The sequence below is a fragment of the Neoarius graeffei genome, chromosome 25 (assembly GCF_027579695.1).
Source record: "Neoarius graeffei isolate fNeoGra1 chromosome 25, fNeoGra1.pri, whole genome shotgun sequence".
Taxonomy (NCBI): Eukaryota; Metazoa; Chordata; class Actinopteri; order Siluriformes; family Ariidae; genus Neoarius; species Neoarius graeffei.
Genome location: NC_083593.1, coordinates 41,475,796 through 41,500,119, shown reverse-complemented (window position 1 = coordinate 41,500,119; position 24,324 = coordinate 41,475,796). Strand labels below are relative to the sequence as shown.

At 40.7% G+C, this 24,324-nt stretch overlaps 1 protein-coding gene across 2 annotated transcripts in view; it reads left to right on the top strand.

Annotated features, from left to right (window-relative positions):
• ror2 (receptor tyrosine kinase-like orphan receptor 2) overlaps positions 1 to 24,324 on the top strand; it is a 193,379-nt gene that overhangs the window by 96,623 nt on the left and 72,432 nt on the right. For both annotated transcript variants that reach the window (XM_060909142.1, XM_060909141.1), the window contains exon 2: positions 19,698 to 19,778. In XM_060909142.1, the coding sequence (XP_060765125.1) occupies positions 19,698 to 19,778 (81 nt within the window). The remainder of the gene's footprint in view (positions 1 to 19,697; positions 19,779 to 24,324) is intronic.

The following is a 24,324-nucleotide window of genomic DNA, read 5'->3' as shown; positions in this document are numbered from 1 at the left end:
TATCTTACACCAAATTATTATGACGTTACAAAAAATAAAGAAAAAATCCAAGTCTTTGTCTCCAGTTTACGCATCCGAAAGCAGTTAATGCACGAGTCTGAGTCCAAGTCATCAGTACTCAAGTCCAAGTCAAGTCACGAGTCCTTAAAATTAGGGCACGAGTCGGACTCAAGTCCGAGCCCTGGACTCGAGTACTACAAGCCTGCTTTGACCATGGCATGGGTGTTGGTGCCAGATGGGCTGGTTGGAGTATTTCAGAAACTGCTGATCTCCTGGGATTTTCATGCACAGCGGTCTCTAGAATTTACACAGTGTGGGGGAGAAAAAAAATCCAGTGAGTGACAGTTTTGTGGAAGGAAATGCCTTGTTAATGAGAGACGTCAGAGGAGAATGGCTAGACTGGTTTGACCTGAACAAGAAGCCTATGGTAACTCGACCACTCTTTACAACCTTGGTGAACAGAAAAGCATCTCAAAATTAACCTTGAGGTGACTAAGCAGCAGCAGAAGACCACATCGGGTTCCTCTCCTGTCAGCCAAGAATAGCAAAAGGAGTAGGAAAGTTGAAGTTTGGACAAATATTGACTTGTCTTTTTCCAATTAGCGTTGCCAGGGGTTGACGCATGGACATGTCGGCATGTGTTTTGTGAAAAGTTCAACACTGGTGAACTTATTTATTTTAATGGATGACGGTTTAATTTTCTTTCATCAGCATATGTTGGTGCATGCTGGACTTCAGTGAATTGTTCTCCTGAATGAATGGTGTTGGTGCTTTTTTTTTTTTTGATGGATACCAATAAATTCTTGAACACGGTTTAATTGCTGGGTATGACACACGAGGGAAAAATGTGGCTGGTGTGTAGTCCGAAACATAATAAGCCAATTAGTTGAAATTACTTGAGTGGTTCTTATTAATCCTTTACTTCAGCAGTGGTAGGTGAGAGTTGGCTTGTGCGTAAAGGATTTTCCTCTTATTTACTGAGGAAGTAAGTGTGCATGTGTGTGTGTGTGTGTGTGTGTGTGTGTGTGTGCGTGTGCTGCAGTTGACTTACATTCAGTACTTTTGACATAAAATGTTCAGAACCATGAAACCCTAATAATTCTTTGGGGTAGGAATTACTGGCCTCTGTTTTTCTTTGTGCTCAAAGAGTGATATGTGAGATGATTTATGCCATGACTCTGAGCAGCATGTGGTTGAATCTATAGCTGTGCTGGCACGGCATGCAGCCAGCCTAATTACAGTATAAGGTATAGGGGGCTGGCAGCACACATGTACCTGATATTGCACTGCAACCTCCATTTTGTTCACTTTTATATTTAGCGGCCTTGTTATGACTACCAGAATTCCTGTCGATAAACACAGAGCTTGGCAAGTTGTACGGAGTGCAGTTTATGTCTGTGGAGAGAGCTTGAAGAGCTGTTATTATCCCATCATTTGTGCAGAGGATCTGAGGAGTAGAGCTAGAGTTCTGCCATGTAATTACATTCTGGTTATAAAAAAAAAAAGCAAAGCATGCAGCTTTAGTAGAATCAGACCATCTCTCTCTCTCGTTCTGTCAAGTCTCTCTTTCCTTCTCCTTTGTATGTGTATTCCATGCTGTATTTTTAGCAAGTTGGCCAATGTTACATGTTGTACACTTCCGGACCTCCTTCAGTGACAAGAGTTCAACTACTACTCTGCCCCGTCACTGCTTCTCTTTGAGGGTTTTTCTGGTTACACGTGCAACAGAGACGTCACTGTTAAAATGACATCAGTTTTGCTCCTCGCTGTTACCGCATTAGAGATCCCAGTAGAGTAGCAGTGAATGAGATTCCTGTCAGAATTGTAAAAACCTTCTTACAAGTCCGACATTTAAAACAGGGTTTTAGTTTATTGTTGTTGAGAACCTTGAGTTATGCTAACATAAACGGTTTTCCTGAGGGTCCTGTTTTACGTGGTCTTAACCTGAAGGCTGTTGCGAGCATTGCAGAACTCCAACAGTTCAAGAACAAGGACGAAAAAGCACTAAAACCTATAAACTCATAAAAAACAAAAGGTCTAAAACACAAATTATTTCTTGTCACTGTCCATTGTGGGGGAGATTTCCAAACACGTGGCCAAATTGAATCTTTTTACAAAAACTGGGCTACAGAAGAAGACGTTGCAGAAGGTGTATGGGGTAGACTTTGGTCTGGCAATAGCAAGGTCGACAACAACAACAGCAGCAAAATAATATTAACCACATTCAATCTATGCTCATGTACAGTACCAGTTAGAAGTTTGGACACACCTTCGAATTCAATGTTTTTCTTTATTTTTGTTAATTAAAAGTCACTTCTTGTATTAAAGTAATGATGGATGTCGTTTCTCTTTATTTAGTTGAGCGGTTCTTGACAATATGGATTACTACAGTTGTGGAATAGAGCTATTTACTGTATGTTTATTATTTATTGTTTACTGTTTGATCTCAATTGCATTCAGAAGGCAAGAAATTGCACTAATTAACGTTTGACGAGGCACCTGTTGAAAATTGAAATTGAAAAGCATTCCAGGTGACTATCTCATGAAGCTGGTTAAGATAATGGCAATAGTGTGCAGAGTGTCATCGAGGTAAACGGTGGCTACTTTGAAGAATCTAAAATATGAAACACTTTTTTGTTTGCCATGTAATTCCATACATGTTCCATACGTCATTTCATAGTTTTGATGTCTTCAGTATTGTTCTACCAGTCAAAATACATAAAAACCTATGAATGAGTAGGGGTGTACAAACTTTTGACTGGTATGTGAGTTTGGTGGGTGAATTTGAAATCCGATCAATCATGTAGGAGGAGTAGCGATTTTTGTGAAATTGCATATGACCCCTGTGTAGCCTCATCCATGGCAGGTGGCGCCACCTGGTGAACAAGTCTTGTTGAAATATGTCTTTAGAGTCTTCTGGGTGAGTTTCAGTGAAAACATCCTAGCAGTTTACAAAGAGTAGTGTTTGGTGTGACGAGTCACCTAAAAATTTCAGACGCCCATAAAATCGTAAATATGACAGGTGGTGCCACCATCTTGACAACTTTTATACAGACCAACATGGGGAACATTCCATATGAGTTTGATCAAAATCTGATCACTCCTATAGGAGGAGTAGCGATTTTCGTGAAATTGCACATGACCCCTGTGTAGCCTCATCCATGGCAAGTGGCACCACCTGGTGAACAAGTCTTGTTGGAATATGTCTTTAGAATCTTCTGGGTGAGTTTCAGTGAAAACGTCCCAGCAGTTTACGAAGAGTAGCATTTAAGGTGACGAGTCTCATACAAATTTCAGACACCCATAAAATCATAAATATGACAGGTGGCACCACCATCTTGACAACTTTTATGCACACCCACCTGGGGAACATTGTATGTAAGTTTGATCGAAATACAATCAATCCTGTAGGAGGAGTAACAATTTTTGTAAATTGTGGACGGACGACGCGTAATCGCCTAAACTCATCTGGTCCAGCCTGCGGCCGGATGAGCTAAAAACTGATGAATGAGTAGGTGTGTTCAGACTTTTGACTAGCACTGTATGTGAAGCCCTACCTTCCAGATGTGGTGTGGTGGCTGATTTGCTGGCTAGCTATTTAACTTTGCATTTAATTTTACTTGCCTGAATCCCATGAATTGTTTGGTATAACTAGGAAGAGCCTGGGTTTGAAAGTTCTCAGCAATGATCTAGGTCCCCAAAACATGTAAACTTGCAGTGCCCGGGCCTGGGAATAACGTTAATGATCCTATTACCTTTCTGGAAAAATGTAGCAAATTCAGCTAATTTGAATTCAAACTGTATGCCCTTCACAGTCAGCATGATTCACCCATCTTGGAAATCAGCTCACAGATTTCCTCTTCCTTTATTTCTTTTGGCCTCATTACACTTTTTTTTGCAGCAGAACATGTTCTTCCAAATGCTTTCTTATGACCGGTCCTCATCCTCCATCAAAGAATCTCGAACGCCAGGGGCGGTTTTAGGAAATCTGAGGCTCTGGGCAAAGGACAATTTGGAGGCCCCCCTCAACCCCATTGGGTGGGAAAGCAAAGTTCTTAATTTGCACTGGACCTTTTTTAACTATTTCAATTCTCTCTGTGTCTGTTAACTTTGCTGGCCATAAGGCTGGATCTTCACTGATAGTGACTATGGGGCTTTCACTTCTGCTAATCACATTAATGTTTTCAGCTTCACTCACCGATTCTGTGGCCGTGTCATCAGTGGATTGATTGCCTGCTTCTTCTTCTGGCTCATGCTCGTTGCGAGACAAGTTAATTTGTGATGCTGGTGGTATAATATCGATATCTCTATGACTACCACTGCAGCTAGCATTGCTGTTGGCAAAACCCAGCTCATTAGATGTGCTGGCCCTGGGTTCTTCTTCGGTGGAAGAACTTGTGTGGAAGAAGGTTGTTAATTTCGGTAGCTTTTCAACAAACTGTTCGCTATCCTTTTTCCTCTTCCTTTTCTCACTGCCACTTAGAAATCGTTTCATTCTGATTTTACTTTAACAAAAAATTTTACGAGGGCTCTGCAGCTAGAGCTAGATGGTGCTGGTGCATGTATTCAGCCCGCTCGCGTCGTTGCCTAGGTTACTTCAGACACTACGGCTCTGAGAAAGAGCGAAGCCACATAGCTGTGCGTGACATCACGTCACATACTGATGGTTTTGCTTGTGAATCTAGCTGTAGGATTACACGTGAATCATGCTTTATTGCTTTTATTATTTTCGTAGCAATGTGGTTCATGTCGAGTGGAAAATATGTATAATCACAATGAATTATTACATAGTAAATGATGATGTATAGCATGCAGGAAAACAGGAATACCGTAACACGACGACGAGGCCCCTGATTGGACGAGGCTCAGGGCAATTGCCCGACTTTGCCCAATGGAAAGACCGCCTATGTTGAACGCTAAACTTTATCTCGAGTCTTGGTTTCCCGCTGCTGTTTGGTTTGTTCAGACTTATGATGTGCTCCTTGATGTGGTGGATAATTGCTGTACAGTGATGTTTCCTGTAATTCCAGCATCTATCAATATTAGTAAGTAATAAGCAAGGCTTCGTTAGAGAACATGGTTTTTCCAGGTGTCTACTTTTGCTGTCTGGCATGTTTTGCTGTATCACATTAAAACATTAGGAAATGTTTCCAGCTCAGGGTAAGAGTTTGGCTTTTCCTACAGGTGATGGATATACTATAGTTATTACACGGTGATGAAAATGCCTGTGAGCCTCATTGGTGCCCTCTTGTATGAACAATAGAGGTTTTGTGGCGATACAATTTCTTCTTCGAGCCAAAACCTACAGCTATGTACTTGAGCCTTGTTGCCTCTGCCTCTTGGGGATGCACACTGGTATTATGTCAACAGAGTGTCACAAGAATAACAGACTTTAAAGGCTGGCATGAAATTACATCACCTCAGTCATTACAAGGTTCTTATATGGTGGCAAATTAAGTGTGTAATTCAAACCGTAGGAAATAAAGTGAGAGGCCAGGAGTTCAGTGTGACATTGCGCTCTTGGTGAAAGGCCATTTCCAATTAGTAGGCTGGTTTAATGCCAAGCTCTAAAAGGCCACAGAGGATGTAGTCATTAGATATATTTTTTTTCTGCAGTGTTTACCAAATAAAAATGGCTTCGAATGGAACGGTGATGACTTGTAATGCACCACTAGTGTGCTATACTGATGTACTACTGTGCAACTGACTCACAGCCATCTAAACATGGCATCCTCCCTAACATACAGTAAAACCTCAAGGCTGGTCTTCGAGAGCTGAAAGCACATGAGTCGATTTCACTGAAGAGGTCATGAGAGACTCCTTGACTGGGTTCTTATTTCTTTTTGGCCTGACTTACAAACCTGAAAGGAAATGGACTCTGGTGTTCAGGTACTTCCCAGCGTTCCTCTTCCAGGTCGTAGAATATGTGGGCCAGCGGATATCAGGCACCTCCAGGAGCTGTTTTTCATGAATGTCACTCTGGGCTAAGAGTATCTACAGACATACTACACCTTGGAGGGTTCCTTCTATCCTCCAAACGTGCTTCATTTGAGTTTATGCCTGGTTCTAGGTTATCCATACCAGTGCATGTTTCATCCCTTTGGCGTTTGGCAAGGAGAATAGTTCTTGGCAAAGTTTGCAAGAGCTCAAAGCTAATCCATCTGCAGGAGACAGAAAAAGAAGACAGTTTTGGAAATTGGCTCAACAGGAAGCTACCACTGCTCTGCACGACTTATTATTTTTATGCACTTTTTTCAGAAAACAGCCAGCCACCCTAAAGTGACTGCCCTTTACTTCACGTTTCCCTCGTTTTATTTTATGACTCTGGCACCTATCTCATGAAAGAACGACCCTCTGGAGGGCAAAATAGAGTGTTAACAAGCTCCTGCATTTTCAACCTGGCCAAGAGTGCACCTCTGCCTTCCCTTTCCTCATCCTGGAGCCTGGCCATTCCCAAGAGGGAGTTTGGGAAAGGGGGGTGGGGGGCTGTTCAGCCTCCATGCTGTTTGCCGTCACCTCTTTACGAGTGCTCGAGAGTGGCCTGCCGGCCGATGGTTGCCAGGCACAGTGTACACTGAAAAAGGAGAATGGGCTGTGAAAGGCGACGATTCAGGGCCCCGAGCATTCGCAGGCTTGCTGAGCCAAAATAATCAGATCAGCCTCTTGACCGAGGCTTCCACACTAGCCCTTTTGTTTTTTTGTCCGCCCTCCTTTCTGTGATATAGGCACCCCATGCTCAGGTCTGCTTTTATAGAGGTGGAGGGAAATGGTGAAAGTCACCTTTGCTATTATTGCTGATTTATAGGCGTTTGGCTTGATTTATAGGCATTTGTTTTTAAGTAAACTTATGCTTTTGGGCTAAATGAATGATTAGTACAAGGAAAGTTGAATATTGCCTTTGCAAGTAATGCATAAGACCATGTAGAGTTCTGTTTAGTCTTAGCTTCAGACGCGGACCGTCTGATACCATCTGTACACTTTGTTGGCCCCAAGTTTCAAAATCATAAAGCTTGCATTCTGAATGTCTTGTATATGATATTAGCACCCCTTGTAAATCTCAGTAAAAAGGGGTTAGAAAAAAATCCATCTTTTGGCAAAGTCGCTTCATCTCACACTGAAAAAAGGAGAAAAATCCAACCTTTAATTGAAATAAATTTATTCTGAGGAAAAACAAATCCCTCATCAAGAAATAATTTTCAACAAAAGCACATGTGCCACTATTATTTACACCCCTGCGTTTAATACTTTGTACAGCCTCCCTTTGCCAGTAAAACAGCACTGAGTCTTCTCCGATAACATTTTATAAGGTTGGGGATACAGAGCAGGGCATCTGAGAACATTCCTCTTTACACAATCTCTCCAGATCATCCAGGGTCCTCGTCCGTCTCTTGCGCTCTCTCATCTTCAGCTCAGCCCACAGGTTTTCACTGGGGTTCAGGTCCGGGGACTGAGATGGCCAGGGCAGAAGCTTGATTCTGTGGTCAGATAACCATTTTTGTTTTGATTTGGACGTACATTTCAGTTCATTGTCCTGCTGGAAGATCCGATGATGAACCAGTTTGAGTCGTAGAACATTAGTCCATGATGCCACATGCCCGAACAAGGTTTTTAGGGCTTTTGTGGAAAAACAGCCCCAGAACACCACAGAACTTCCACCATATTTTACAGTTGGGATAGGGTTCTTTTCATCAGGTTCTCTTCTTTTTTTACGCCAAAACTACCTTGAGTGTTTATTGTCAAAAAGCTCCATTTTTGTTTCATCAGACCATAGAACACAGTTCCAGTGAAAGCTGTAGTAGCATTTCATAAACTTCAGGTGCATATGTTTGTGGTTAACTGACAGAAAAGGCTTTTTCCTGGCACCTTCCAAATAATCTGTTGGCCTGGAGGTGGCATTGGAGACTTGAAAACCCCAAGATTTTACTTTTTCTTGTAACTCGCCAACACTGATCCTTGGGGATTTTCTGCCTCTATTACCATTCTCTTCACTGTACATGGGGGCAAAATAAACTTGGGTCCTCTCCCAGGAGTTTGTAAGAGTTCCAGTTGGTGTCCACTTTATTATTGCCCTAACAGTAGAAATAAAAATTTCAGGTGAATAGCTTTTTTTTTTATAACCATTTCTTGACTTATGAAGGTCAACACACTTCTCCCTTGTTTGGTTTGTCTGTTCTCTTATCTTTCCCGTGTTGATGGATAACATATCCTGTGTCCGAAATCGCTCCCTACTCACGATATAAGGCACTATATAGTGGGGACGCCATTTTGTAGTGCAGTCCGAAATGATAGTGAGGATTATTACATCCTATATAGTGCACTCAAAGTATCCCACAATCAGGGCTCGAAATTAACTTTTTTTCTTTGTGTCCCCCAGTGGTCCCGAATTCTGTGTTGTATTGTCCCGAATGGAAGCAATAGTGTCCCCATTTTTTTCCTCTCTGAAATAACCAGTGGTTAATATTATCATATGAAGTCTCATCTCATCTCATTATCTCTAGCCGCTTTATCCTGCCCTACAGGGTCGCAGGCAAGCTGGAGCCCATCCCAGCCGACCATGGGCGAAAGGCGGGGTACACCCTGGACAAGTCGCCAGGTCATCACAGGGCTGACACATAGACACAGACAACCATTCACACTCACACCTACGGTCAATTTAGAGTCACCAGTTAACCTAACCTGCATGTCTTTGGACTGTGGGGGAAACCGGAGCACCCGGAGGAAACCCACACGGACACGGGGAGAACATGCAAACTCCACACAGAAAGGCCCTCGCCGGCCCCGGAGCTCGAACCCAGGACCTTCTTGCTGTGAGGCGACAGCGCTAACCACTACACCACCGTGCCGCCCATCATATGAAGTTACTATTATATTTGTAACTATGCGATTTTGAACCCTTTATATCATTTTTACAATAAGTCACAAGACACAAGCGACACATATCCTATACATCATCTACTTCAAAATTACAGTTATTGCATTTTCAGTTTATTAAACTTTGGCGATCTCACTGTATGAATAGATACCCGTTTATTTAAAGGGGCCAACTAGCTCATTCAGAAAATGTTTCAACTCACTACATCTGCAGTACACTTTAGTTGAAAATAAGACCCCTTTTATGTTCATTTCATCTACTTATACCTTGAATATCTGTTGGTACTTATAAGGCCAACTTATAATTTTCACCATTACCGTTATCCATTTTTATGAACTTTCCGTTATCCATTACCGTAATCCATTTTTATGAACTTTCCATTATCCATTTTTATGAACTTTCCGTTATCCATTTTATGAACTTTCGCTGCCGAAACGTGGGTGCAAATGTTAGCAACATCAGCATAGTGGCAGGTCCGAGCCTAGTTGTGCTGCTGACTGACTAAACTTTCTGAACTAGAAAGACACCAAGAAAACTCACTTATTCTGTTGAACGGTATCTTCCGTCAATATCATCCACATCATTCCTGTTGTATTTTATAACGTGTCTAACAGTGTTCATTAAGTTCATTCAGTTGCTAGCGTTGCCTGCAGACCAGGCGATGACACTTTGGATCCTGAAGGTCCCGGAGACGTTATGTCTGGGCTTTCAGTTTCTTCCCCGCGGTCGGTCCGCTTCAACCACTTAAGCATTTTTGTTCTGGCAAGAGTCGGCGCAGCGTGTGCGCTAGCAATTCCATTCCAAGTCCATATAATGCGGACTCCGGCCGAAGATTCTAGAACAGAATGCGCTGCTCTGTAGCCTACGGATGCAGGTGCATCCAAAGTGTAGCTACTATGTATTTTTCGCTGTTAACGTTTTAAAATTAAAATTGACAAATTAGGTGAATGTCCACGTATGTGTTACGGCTTTGTAAATAATATTAATGTAGAACTTTTTTTCTAGATCTATTTTTTCCATTGTCCCGGGATTGTCCCAGATATGATAATTTTGTGTCCCGATGACATTTTTTATGGTCCCCGGGACATCGGGACACCGTTAGTTTCGAGCGCTGCCCACAATGCATCATGAAAAGTAGTGTACAACCGATGGTCACTAACCAAAGCAATATATCCCACCATGCATTGCGGTCGCGCTGAAAGAAATCAAATTAAAGGTCTCAAATTTGATTTAATTAAAGGCAGCGGCAAAGAAGAAAGTATTCAGCCTTGATTTAAAAGAACTGAAAGATGCAGGTACTTTGTATTGATTAATGTGAGAAATGCGCTCAGTATAATATGTATTTATCACAAAAACACATGCATGTATTTATTAAATTGAAAACCCACCAGCTGACTGATCTGGCACGTTTTAATTGCGCGACAGTAATGACGTAAATACCCGCGCGATGGACTAGTGTCCAAAAGCGTTTTTTCATTTTATCAATGAGTTCACTATATAGTCTTCTATATAATAATTCCCTATGTAGGGAGTAGTGAACGAGTGAGTGATTTCGGACACAGGGTAAGGGAATTTGGCCTCTGTGTCCCCTCATATTTGTTCCCCAGTTAATCAGGAAGTCATGGATTACAGCTTGAAAGTTCCTACACACTCCAGTCAACTCAGACATGTACAATTTAAATTGGAAACATGCTTCAGTTGCATTGTGTTCACTATCATTTCCAGGGGTGTCAATAATAGTGACACGTGTTTTTGTTGAAAATAATTATTTCTTGATGAGAGATTTGTTTTTCTCTGAACAAATTTATTTCAATTAAAGGTTGGATTTTTCTTATTTTTTGCAGTGTGAGATGAAGCGACTTCACCAAAATATGGATTTTTTTTTTCCCCTAGCCCTTATTATCTTTATGGGGGGCAATAATATCTCTCTCTCTCTCTCTCTCGCTCACACACACACACACACACACACACACACACACGCTCTGCCCTTGGAGAAAACAAAAGGAGACTGGTTGATCTTTGTCAAGGACATTCGTACCATCAGCATGAAGGATTTTTCCTTTCCAGTAGCAAGACACATTCGCAACAATGAACATAACATTAATGACATTGAGGTTTGCATTGCTAGTTGATGTTGTGGGAAGTGATGCAAGTCAGAAAACATAAGGAAAAAGAGCTCATTTTCTCTCTTGGAACACATGGTATGAATTTCCGTGATATTACATCATCAGCTGTTTCAAATAAATCTGGTTTCACCTCCTACAGCTTCAGAAGCAGCTTCACTTACACACTTGATGGACATTTGTATTGTTTCTCCAGAAATTTTTGTGTGTGTGTGTGTGTATGTATGTATATATATATATATATATATATATATATATATATATATATATATATATATATATATACTGTTTTTGGAATCGGGGTTGTGTGTGTGTATATATATATATATACACACACAACCCCGATTCCAAAAAAGTTGGGACAAAGTACAAATTGTAAATAAAAACGGAATGCAATGATGTGGAAGTTTCAAAATTCCATATTTTATTCAGAATAGAACATAGATGACATATCAAATGTTTAAACTGAGAAAATGTATCATTTAAAGAGAAAAATTAGGTGATTTTAAATTTCATGACAACAACACATCTCAAAAAAGTTGGGACAAGGCCATGTTTACCACTGTGAGACATCCCCTTTTCTCTTTACAACAGTCTGTAAACGTCTGGGGACTGAGGAGACAAGTTGCTCAAGTTTAGGGATAGGAATGTTAACCCATTCTTGTCTAATGTAGGATTCTAGTTGCTCAACTGTCTTAGGTCTTTTTTGTTGTATCTTCCGTTTTATGATGCACCCAGTATGGTTTTCCGGCCTTGACCCTTATGCACAGAGATTCTTCCAGATTCTCTGAATCTTTTGATGATATTATGCACTGTAGATGATGATATGTTCAAACTCTTTGCAATTTTACACTGTCGAACTCCTTTCTGATATTGCTCCACTATTTGTCGGTGCAGAATTAGGGGGATTGGTGATCCTCTTCCCATCTTTACTTCTGAGAGCCGCTGCCACTCCAAGATGCTCTTTTTATACCCAGTTATGTTAATGACCTATTGCCAATTGACCTAATGAGTTGCAATTTGGTCCTCCAGCTGTTCCTTTTTTGTACTTTTAACTTTTCCAGCCTCTTATTGCCCCTGTCCCAACTTTTTTGAGATGTGTTGCTGTCATGAAATTTCAAATGAGCCAATATTTGGCATGAAATTTCAAAATGTCTCATTTTTGACATTTGATATGTTGTCTATGTTCTATTGTGAATACAATATCAATTTTTGAGATTTGTAAATTATTGCATTCCATTTTTATTTACAATTTGTACTTTGTCCCAACTTTTTTGGAATCAGGGTTGTGTGTGCATATAGTGGTTAGCGCTGTCACCTCATAGCAAGAAGGTCCGGGTTCGAGCCCTGTGGCTGGCGAGGGCTTTTCTGTGCGGAGTTTGCATGTTCTCCCCGTGTCCGTGTGGGTTTCCTCCGGGTGCTCCGGTTTCCCCCACAGTCCAAAGACATGCAGGTTAGGTTAACTGGTGACTCTAAATTGACTGTAGGTGTGAATGGTTGTATGTGTCAGCCCTGTGATGACCTGGCGACTTGTCCAGGGTGTACCCCGTCTTTTGCCCGTAGTCAGCTGGGATAGGCTTCAGCTTGCCTGCGACCCTGTAGAACAGGATGAACACTTTCATATGCTGATTCCATGTTCTGACCCAATGAGCTTTTGGAGCAAAAAACATGTGATGTATACGGTATCCCGTCTTACAAAGATATTCTAGAGTTTTGTTTCAAGCCTTTAGTGGTACGTAAACAAGATATCATCACATGTACACCAGCGCTTTACTGGAAAAATATGTGATGGCTACCTTGCATTTTCAATCCAGTGGCTTTGTTCTGAAAAGTAGGCTGTTCCTGGTTGTGTTTATTGCCAAAATATACCTAACCCTCTGGAGACAGCTTCACGTCTGGCATGAGATTTGAAGTTTTATAGAACACTGATTTTTAACAACAAAATCTCCAAGCTCTGTGGGTATATAAGTACACTTTTAAAATGCAAAAGAGTTTCAGACGTTTGTTGTAATGTTAGAATTTCCGGTGGCTGTTAATAATATAGACGTTTCAGAGGAGTGTGTGTGTGTGTGTTAATGCTAAGAGTCACGTTAGAAGAAGCAGTTATTCATGCTTTCAAACATTTATCTCAAAGCCATGTGACGGAAGAGCTGATTTTGAACAAGATGACGGCAAGCATTGGAGCTGATGTTAGCACTCAAACAATTAACAGCTCTGTCTTCATTTGTCAACCCATGTGAGCTTAAATCGCTTTGGTTCCCAGCCAAATAACAGAGTTACTCATTCATCTTAGTTCACTCCCTCAGGACAGAGCAGAGTAGCATGCCAAGGTTAGCCTGCACATTCTCTCTCTCTCTCTTTCTTTTTTTTTCCCTTGAGGGAGCGACATGTTCAGAGGTTAGATGCTTGTTCACATTCCAGATGTGTTGAATTAAATATAATATCTTCCTTGTTTGTTTTTGATATGGAGAAATGTCGTTTTATGTTCCTTGCTTTTAATTCACACTGATGACCGTAACGTGAACACTGTTTCCCAGTCCTATTCCCACTGCTGTGACCTAAACGATGTGGGAACTGATTATTTTCGGCTTTCTTTGGCTTTGTGTGAAGTCGTTGCTTATCCTCGTACCTCACAATGTGCGGATAAGTTGCATCCTCTCTCTGATCACCTCTATGGACACAAACATTTGTAATGGTTCAGCTCAAGCAGCTTGGTAGGCTGAACTCTCCATCCAGCAATAACATTCCGAACTGCTTGTAGTCTGATTTTATTAGCAAGATCTGCTCAGCTAATCACAAGCCGCAAAAGGTCCTGTTTTGTCAGTCAACATAATGGTCTCGTCAAACCTGCTTTGGTTTTCGGCATATGTTTCAGCTGTGCTTGATGGAAAAGAAACGTCCTAGGTTTTCTCTTTGTTATTCCCATGAGCCCAGATCTGATTTCTGCATTGATTAACAATACAGTTTAGTACCCTTTTTTATGAAAGTATACTTTTGCATGAGCCTGGAGTAGTACCGTCAAGCAAACACCTATTGTACTATATATATCTTTTACCTATTGTACCTTTTGGATCTTTATACTAAAAGGAAATTATAGTCCAACTACATACCTTAAATCTTTTTTTTTTTTTAAAGGTACACTATGTCTGCAGTTCAATGTGAAATATAGTAAAGGTTCAAATGATAAGGGTGCTTACCCAGCGACAAAGAGGTCCAGTTTATTCTCCTATTTTTTAAAAAGTGTATATTCTATGTGGGTTTTTAGGTTATGCATGTTATTCCGTGCTTGATCAATGCTGTCCAGGAGCATTAATAATGAAATTTATTTATTTATTTTAAGTTTCAGGTTGGGGTGTTTTTAAGGTCCGTAAAACGTGCATGATTTTTAGAATAAATTGATTTCTTTCATAGATTGATTTATAATAATAGAAACTAGATAGAGACTGTGACTACAGTCACAGTCATTTGCGTTAGCTGTTACAAACCGGGACGTCTGTTCACTGTGCCCTATAGATCCGGAATGGTAAGAGATAGAGAATGATGCTTCGTGAGGAAAAGTTGCACCCTGTCGCCCTGAACAAAATTAATAAAAAAAAAACCCACGTTTTTCATGGATCATTTTGGATCAGTGATCCGGACCACCACCAAAAGTCATAGCCATGTAATTCAGCCCAGAGGTATTCATGTGAAATTTGGTGGTGACTGGTTGAAAACTGAGGGAGAAGTAGCGTCCTAAAAAAGTTAGGATGATAATAATAATCATAATAATAATAACTAGACGGAGACTGTGATTAAAGTCACAGTAATTTGTGCAAGCTGACCTTTGTCAATTGAAGGTCAAGGTGAAAGTCATTTTGCTGGACAAAATAAAAAACAATTGACTGAAAAAATAATGAAAATTGACAGAGTTATAAGTGACTGGGGAGGGGAAAAAAGCCCATTTTTCATGGATCATTCCGAGATGGTGATCCAGATCAGCACCAAAAGTCATCTCATCTCATTATCTCTAGCCGCTTTATCCTTCTACAGGGTCGCAGGCAAGCTGGAGCCTATCCCAGCTGACTACGGGCAAAAGGCAGGGTACACCCTGGACAAGTCGCCAGGTCATCACAGGGCTGACACATAGACACAGACAACCATTCACACTCACATTCACACCTACGGTCAATTTAGAGTCACCAGTTAACCTAACCTGCATGTCTTTGGACTGTGGGGGAAACCGGAGCACCCGGAGGAAACCCACGCGGACACGGGGAGAACATGCAAACTCCGCACAGAAAGGCCCTCGCCGGCCCTGGGGCTCGAACCCGGACCTTCTTGCTGTGAGGCGACAGCGCTAACCACTACACCACCGTGCCACCCACCGAAAGTCATAGCAATATAATTCAGCCCAGAGGTATTCTTCATGTGAAATTTGGTGATGATTGGTTGAAAACTGAGGGAGAAATAGCATCCTAAAAAAAGTTATTATAATAATAATAATAATAATGTAGAAAGATCCTGAGTGAGAGTAACAGTTTGCACCAGTGCTGTTAGTCCAAATTAACTAAAAGCATTTTGAAAGCTGAGTCAATTCACCATAATAAATTGTCCAAAAAAAAAAAACAGAATTGAGAAAATACATAATCCTTCAGTCCACTTCATATGCTAAAGTTACTTTAAATTTCCATTTGTTCACAAAATAAATGTTCATAGCTCTCGTAAACCCAGCAGCTGCTATTAAATCATCCTTCTCCAGCTTGTTGCAGGTCTGTTGTACGAGCTGTGAGTGCTGGATTAGACGAGACACTCCTGATTAGCCTTCATTTCCTTTTGTTCATTAATGGTAATAGTCAGAGCAGCATTGCATTCTTGAACACGCCATGCTAATAGATGATAATGCTGTATAATTATGTGGACGATTTCAGCATGGACCGGTTCTTACTACATGCCAAATGTGGTTTTCTTCTCACCTACTCCTCCAGCACTTATATACAAGGCTGTCGTAAAGAATAGCAGAACGAAGAATAACAGTAGCGTAAATCTTGCCTTGTGAGCGTCGACCCGTTTTGATGTCTCACTGTATCAGACGAAAGGGAACAAGAAAGTCAGAGGGATATGTTTTAGTTTGAGTGTTTTCAGAAATAACATGTTATTAGGACTTTTAACCCCTCGGCACAAACTAACTCCCTGTCTTGTACAAATATAATGGTTCTTGCGTATTATTTATTTCCAGAAGGAAGCCATTCTTCAGTGAAACAAGATAATAATTAGTCTGTGATTATTTAAGTATGAAACTTAGATCAGCTGCTATTCATGTGCTAGATGTGGGCTTTCACATTTGCCTAGTCTTTTTCAGGTACTTGCTGTTTTTGGACAGAAGACCTCATTATTCTTTGGTGTGTCAGAGCCATCAGTGCTTTTATCTCTCATTTCTGTTTTATATTTGTGGGTGTTTTGCATTACATCAGAGCTGCTCTAATCTCCCGTGCTGTGTTTTGTGATTAATTGAGTATTCCTTTGGGCATCATTGCAGGGATGAACTCATCCGTTACTAAATCCCAAACTTGGGCAACGTTCACTCTCATCAGTGTCACAGTGATTTGGATATTTTGTTGCTAAACATCTGTATTGTATGCATTTATATCAATGTCCGTGTACCCATGTCATGCTTGTTCAGGTTTCACGGTCAAATTTTTGTTTCTGTGATTTCCATGCCTCTTAAAGAAAACATCTCGCAAATAAATAAATGGAGCTAAAAGTCGGTCTTTATGTCTGTCCTTTTTTTTTTAAAGCTGCATGTTGAATTTGTCTTAACGATATAACCACTAAAGTCATGAAAATAGGCAGGACTACTGTATTTTTGTCAGGGAGGCCGCCATAACGCCATCGTGTGTGATGACATTTTCCACGAGCAAAGCGGAGGTGTACCAGTGCATGCTATAGTAGACTATAATATAATATTTATACCCCCCGCTCCGAAGGAGGGGGGTGTATACTGGTTTACCTCTGTCTGTATCTTTATCTCCGTCCATCTGAAACACCCTTTTTCTCAGCAACCACAAATCATAGCCACTTGGTACCAAACTTCAGCTTGAGGTTCTATACCGTGTGTACCATTTTCAGGTCTGTCGCACATCAACTTCCTGTTTACTGACTGAATGTATTTATGAAACATATAACATGGATTAGCCCTGTGATGACCTGGCGACTTGTCCAGGGTGTACCCCGCCTTTCGCCCGTAGTCAGCTGGGATAGGCTCCAGCTTGCCTGCGACCCTGTAGAACAGGATAAAGCGACTAGAGATAATGAGATGAGATGAGATAACATGGATTTACAAAATTTTCGTCAAACTTTTCTCAGCAACTACAAATCACAACTGCTTGATATTTGGTACCGAGCTTCAGCTTGGGGTTCTATACGGTGTATACCATTTTCAGGTCTGTCGCACATCGACTTCCTGTTTACCGGCTGAATGTATTTACAAAACATATAGGGTGGATTTTGACGCTATTTCAAGAAGCAAAATGCTATTTCAGAATGACCGTCTACCAGGATGCTATTTGAAATCCCTGGAGAGAGACACTGCTCTTTACTTACTTGTTTCAGGGTTAATTATTTGTTGAAGTCAGCATTCATAATAAGTGTCCTATTCCTTCGATTGCTTACATTCTGATATAAGCGAGAGCGGGGGGATACATAAGTGAGCAGTAGCTCACAGTTGATCTTGTATGCTCTAGTGTGACTTCTCAGTCAATTTATTTGCATTTCTCCACAAAAATTATGGCAATGCAATATTAGAAAAGGAATCAAAATAACGCAATAGCTAGTTTATTGCCATGGGCGGCATGGTGGTGTAGTGGTTAGCACGGTTGCCTCACAGCAAGAAGGTTCTGGGTTTGAACCCAGCGGCCGGTGAGGGCCTTTCTGTGTGGAGTTTGCATGTTGTCTGTGTGGGTCCCCTCCGGGTGCTCCGGTTTCCCCCACAGTCCAAAGACATGCGGTTAGGTTGACGTGGGGTGGTCTTGGGCTGAGGTGCCCTTGAGCAAGGTACCTGATCCCTGACTGCTCCCTGGGCACTCTGGTGTGGCTGCCCACTGCTCTGTGTGTGTGTGTGTGTGTGTGTTCACTGCTTCAGATGGGTTAAATGCAGAGGATGAATTTCACTGTGCTTGAAGTGTGCATATGATGAATAAAGGTTTCTTCTTATTTAAAAAAATATTTACCTGCTTATCTTCCATCCATTTGATGCGTGACATGGTATGCTGTTGTGCTGCCAGTGTTTTGTGGTGAAACAAAGTCAGGATCACATCTGGCTTCACTTGTCGTTTCTGCTTCGTGTCTCGCTTCTTCCCAGTGTTTTTTTTTTCATACAAGTCCGCCACAAAACAATCTTGTGTAAAATGCTCACTGCACAATTTGCTGCTTTTTCCAGGGGTAAATTTTTCTCGCTTTACTTGATGAAGCCACTCGGCCAAACGTCTTGGATCCAGGACGGAATGAGGAATGGCGTGCGGAATCCTACGTCACGCAGCGCCACCTTCCTTTTCGTCTCCTGATACATTCAACCTTTATTTAACCAGGAAAGACTAACTGAGATTAAAAATCTCTTTTACAGGAGCATCCTGGCCAAGACAGGCAGCAACACTGTTAACAATACATAAAGCCAATACATACATCCATACACACAACAATAAAAAATTTACAGAATAAATTACACAATAAAAGATCATTTAAAAGTAATAAACAAAAGTTCATTAAAAATAATATTCCAAAAAGTCAAGCAAAACATCTGCAGCTGGATGTTTCTGTCTGCAAATCATTTAAAATAACTTTAAATACGTGTAATGGAACCAATTCCTTAAGTTTCAGGTCAATTTGTAACTGGATCCATATATCTAGCTAATCCAGTATGGCCGCGCCCGGGGACATGGTCCAACGGACTGATGTTACAACTTTAACATGTTTTTTTTTTAAGCTAAAGACTGCTTATTTTTTTCATCTAGAACATCTTGTATCTATATGTATAATGATGACATTTCATAACCCCGTAATTTCAAAATTTCCTGGTTAATCGCTTTAAAATTAAATTACAGGCATTTAGTAGACACTCTTATCCAGAATGATGTACAACATACCCAGAGCAGCCTGGGAAGCAGTTGGGGGTTAGATGCCTTGCTTAAGGGCACTTCAGCCATTCTTACTGGTCCACGGAGTTGAACCAGCAATCTTTTGGTCCCGAAGCTGCTTCCCTAACCATTAGGCCATGGCTTCCCATTGCCGCTTAAATCCGAGTCAATTCTTTCCTGCAGCTAAATGTTTTCTGTGATTTACTTCTCTTGTTATTGAATCTTTATAGAGTGCCTAGTGCTTAAATTTATTTCAACAGTGTTTAGAAATAGTGTTGGCGCATCCTGTGCTGGGATTTCGCCTATGTGCTGTAAACGGATAGCTCTTATTTCTTGCTGAGTGACTCTCATTGTGCATGTCTGTCTGCTGTTAAAAAGGCAGAATTGAGGTGAAAAGGCAGGAATTTTCTTTCCATGTTATTGACTCGGCTGCCAAAACATAGAACATTAGTTTCAGATTAGGCAAACATGAAGAGATCTTGAATCATTAAATCTTTCAGCACTTCCAAATAATTTGAAAACATATAATCCACCTTGTATCCAAGATCATGTCAGTGAGAATCCACTAACTCTTTCTGTCTGTGTTTTCTGCAGCAGCCAACGTGAACCTGTCAGAGTCGGGAGAGATTGAGCCATTGGCCGAAGCCCAGAGTGGAGGCTTGCCAACAGCCGAAGGTACACTAACTCGTTTCTGAACTCCTCGACATAGATCCTTTACGTTTTAAAATGTGGACTGTTTAGGTCATGTGACCTTAAGATGGATTCTGTCTTTTCAATTAGTACTCATCTGTTTACTATCAACAGGCTAATTTTGTGTTGGGTGTTTGCTTTTATCTACATTGGAGTCTAATGGTTTACTGAAGGGTTGCTGTTCTTAGTCAGCACCTCAGGCTTTCTGGATGAAGGGTACCAAAACTGTTGGTGTGACCTCAGTCTTGGTCCATTTTTACTTTTATGTTGCTTTCACACTGGGAATTTTTCTGCAGCTGCTCACACACTTTTTAGAAGTAATACTTTGGGAATTTCCAAAAGATGAAAAAACGAGACTGTCAGTGACAGCATAGCTCACTCTGGCCCCGTCTAGTCCAGAAGGAACGATCTAAAGTGGGCCACCTTGTGCAATAAATGTTGCAATCTATATACACTATATATAGAAGCTGTGTACACCCAAGGAATACCGACCTATTTGCCAGAAAGAATAAAAAACGACGAGGAACTGACTGAGAAGAAGCGATTTTTGTTGAACTGCTCATTAAGACTTAATTAGTCCATAACTTCATTAATAATTGTAATTAAGCAAATCTGGGTAGAAGTTATATGCACCCTTGGTACCCCTACCTTCATACCAGAAAGAATCAAAATCAGTGAACAATTGAGAGAGACGAAGTGATTTGTGTGGAAACTGCTCATTATGACTTGATTACTCCATATCTTCATTATTAACTGCAATTATGCAAATTTAGGTAGAAGCTATATGCATCCCAGGCAGACCCACCTTCCTGCCAAAAAGAATAAAATTCTGTGAAGAATTGAGAGAGAAGAAGCGATTTTCGTGAAAATTGGATGATGGACGGACAACACATGATGGCATAAGCTCATTGCCTGTTGGCCAGATGAGCTAAAAATCAGCTTTTTAGAAAAATGGAGCATGATATCAGGCATTTTTATTACCCAACCGATCAGGTTACAGTTCAGGGGGTAAGCAAGAAAAAACAACTTGGTAGAGAGAGCCACCATGAAAAAAAGTCTGTTGTTAATAAGCGAATATAGTATACAGTACACTTCTTTTTTTTTTAAAGCCAAATTTTGTTTTCGCAAATGGAAAAATTTGAAAATTTTTTGGAAAATTCTTGGTCTAATCTATTAGCTTTACTGATGCTTTTTTGTCTTTGTACTTCCTCATCTGCTCTCTCTCTTTCTCTCTCTCCAAGTTTACAAGTAATGGAAGTCATTAACCTTTAAATTAAGCATTAGGTCAGATGGGTCACTCTTCCACCCCCTTTTTTTTCCCCTTAACTTATTTTTGTACATACCACTATCCTGGACCTGGAGGTAAAACATGACGTCTGCCCCTCCTTAAAAGCAGTGACAACTACCAGCCCCTCAGACCTCATTCTGAAAGGAAATAATGACTTTTGGAGCATTTACAATGCTCTGGTTCCTCACATGCATGTCAGATGGTGTAGGAAGGCTCCTTGTGAAGATTTGGATCTTGATATATGGCTTCATGCGGTCGTGCAGGGGCGTGCGCCTGTACTCAAACCTTCGACCCACATAAATCATGTCGAAAGGAAAATGCACCACTTGGTCCTGCCAGGCCCGTTTAAGAGCAGCTGAAGAAAAGGGTATGTTGCACCATGGAGAATTACTATATTTGTGTTGGCCATGATGTGAAGGGTCTGGAAATTAACATAATCAGCAACGGTTTTTGAAAACGAACACAAGACAGAGTGATGAGGAACGTGTCTGAAAAGCATACTTTTATAACAAATGGCAGTGTGAAGTAAAATGTAAAGCTATTAACATGAGGTTTGACCCTTGCTTAGGGCTGTTTGAGATCTGGGTTGTGTTCGGAGTTGCTAATTTTGAGACCGAGACGGCAAAGTTGATACTCTGGAGTGTGTTTAAATTTCACTTGATTAGCATTTTTACTTCATCATAGCCAAAGTGAGGGAAATGAAAAAGTCGCACACCAAGGGCTGAGGTCAAGAGTGAAAACAGTGAAGCATTTCAAATCCAACTGATTACTGATGGAACCGTTTAATTTTCATCTACTTCGTTGCTTTACTTGAGCAAGTGCTCATCTGTCATCGCATCATATTACGTTGGTTTGATTCATTGATGCTCAAGCAGACCTTTGGACTTGTTAAGTTTGTCTCCTTGATGGTTTTGGCTGTGCTGTTCATGTGCATTTTCATCACACCCTCTGGATGGCCGTTTACACAGCCGACTATGTGTTGGCTTGATGGAAGAGGTGGCATTACTTCAAAGAGGAAGGAGTCTTGTCATTCTGATTTATTCCTGTGGAAAGTTCAGAATCAGTAAGCTCCTTTCGGACATCCCAATGCCAAAGATGGGACTCCATCCAGAGAATTTGGCTTTTGACCAGTATTGATGATGGATAAATACCTTGCCCCTAAATCGGGCTCCTTTTTAGGCATGTAGAGTCTTCAAAGCTGGAAATGTACTTTATTTCAATGCCTCAAAGTTAGTCATGTTCTTAAGTATTTGTGGGTTGTTGTTTTTAATGCCTCCACCACTGATTGTAGGATGCATTATATTTTCAGGTTGGAAATCTATCCATCCATCCGAGATTCTCGTTGGTGTATCTCAAGAACGAGTGTCTGAATCTTTGTAGGATTTATATGGAATTTTCATTGTAGCAAGCAGATGAATTGATTAGACTTTGGAACTGATCCAAACAGGGTCAAGATCACAGCATGGTTAAATGTCTGAAATAGTTTTTCTTCAATTGAATCATTCCTGGTTGTCATACGCAGATGTTACTTACACATTCATGTTCATGAATTCGAGACCTGTTTCCTGGCTAGCAATGATTTTTGCCATCCTTTCATCCCTCGGTGCATCTGTCTGAGATTTTTGTTAGTACAATATCTCAAGAACGAGTGGTTGAGTATTTGTAGAAGTTATATGGAATTTTCACTGTAACCATTAGAAGAGCTGATTAGATTGTAGAATTAATTGAAACAGGGTCACAGTAAGGTCAAATGTCTGAAATAATTTTACTTGAAATAGCTTCCTTCCAGAAGTATATTTTAATGGTATAAATTAGTAGCTAGTAGCGGAAATAATAATAAGTTCAACTTATATAGTGCCTTTTTCACACCCAAGGTCACTTTACAATTACAAAAAAAAAAGTCCACCAAAAGAGGGTCAGGATGTAATTCCAATGGCGTAGCTCCCCACAGTCCCACCAAAAAATCCACAAAAGTATGTCCCACACCGCCTGCACAGCCGCCGTGACGCCACCAAGTAACATAGTTCGGAACACCGCGCCAAGCACAGAAGCACCGCCGCACAGAGCGCTGAACAACCCCGATGCTAAAAGAGCAACAAGCTCACTGCAGTCCTTAATGAGGAGCGCAGGCATCACTCATGGTGGACCAAGGCCTGAAGGAAACCGACACCCAAAACTGGGTCCGGAGCTACACCACAACCGGTGGACAAAACATTCAAGCAAAGAACAAACATCAAATCATACAACCAGAAAAAGAAAAGCAAAGGGGAGGAAAAAAGTAAAAATAAAATGCTCCGGTAAGAAGTGGCAGCCAAAATGCGCACACCGTATTCTCAACCGGAAACAGGAAAAAAGCGGAAGCATCCCTGTTTGACGACTTTTGCCTTTTTACCAGAGGTGGACAGCAACAAAGTACATTTACTTGAGTACTGTACTTAAGTACACTTTTTAAGTATCTGTACTTTACTTGAGTATTTTTTTTTTTAAACTTATGACTTCATTACATTTGAAAGGCAAATATCATACTTTTCACGCCATTACATTTCTGTCATGGTCCTTGTTACTCATTACTATGAAGCAGCTTTAAAAGTGGATGTTTCTTTCTTTTCTTTTCTGCATTTAAACGAATCACACCGCACTCACGATGAAAAGGTGCAAAACAAAACCAAAAGACTGTTAAAACAAGAAAAAATGTCTGCACACTTAGATCCTTTTATTCATTAAATTGCCAAGCTTTCGGTCAGAGACCTTCCTCAGGGCACAAACAGATGGAGCATACAACAAACTAATCAATTAAGATTCATTAAGGTGCTCAGTCACACCTACACAGATGAGTTGTAGTCCAAGTGTGGGAGTTGTAGTTTTTCTGTTCTTCCTGGTTTCATATTTCCTCTACCCAAGGTAGCTAGCATTAAATTGACCCCAAATGCACCAATAAAATTACCCACCACAAAAACATCTTTTTACATACAAACTTAAGTACACACACACACACACACACACACACACACACACACACATATATATAAGCAAGTGTAAGTTCAAGATAACTGCATAAACATCAGCAAGAACTTCATAAACTGCAGTTTCAAGACTTAACAAATGGTATACCTCCAATCATAACATAACACTCATGTCAAAATCTACATTTAACCCTTTGGGTTGTAGGGCATCCAATGTATGGATCCAAAACAATTCCCTTTGACATAGCACTTTATCAATGTTCCCACCCCTTAACAATTT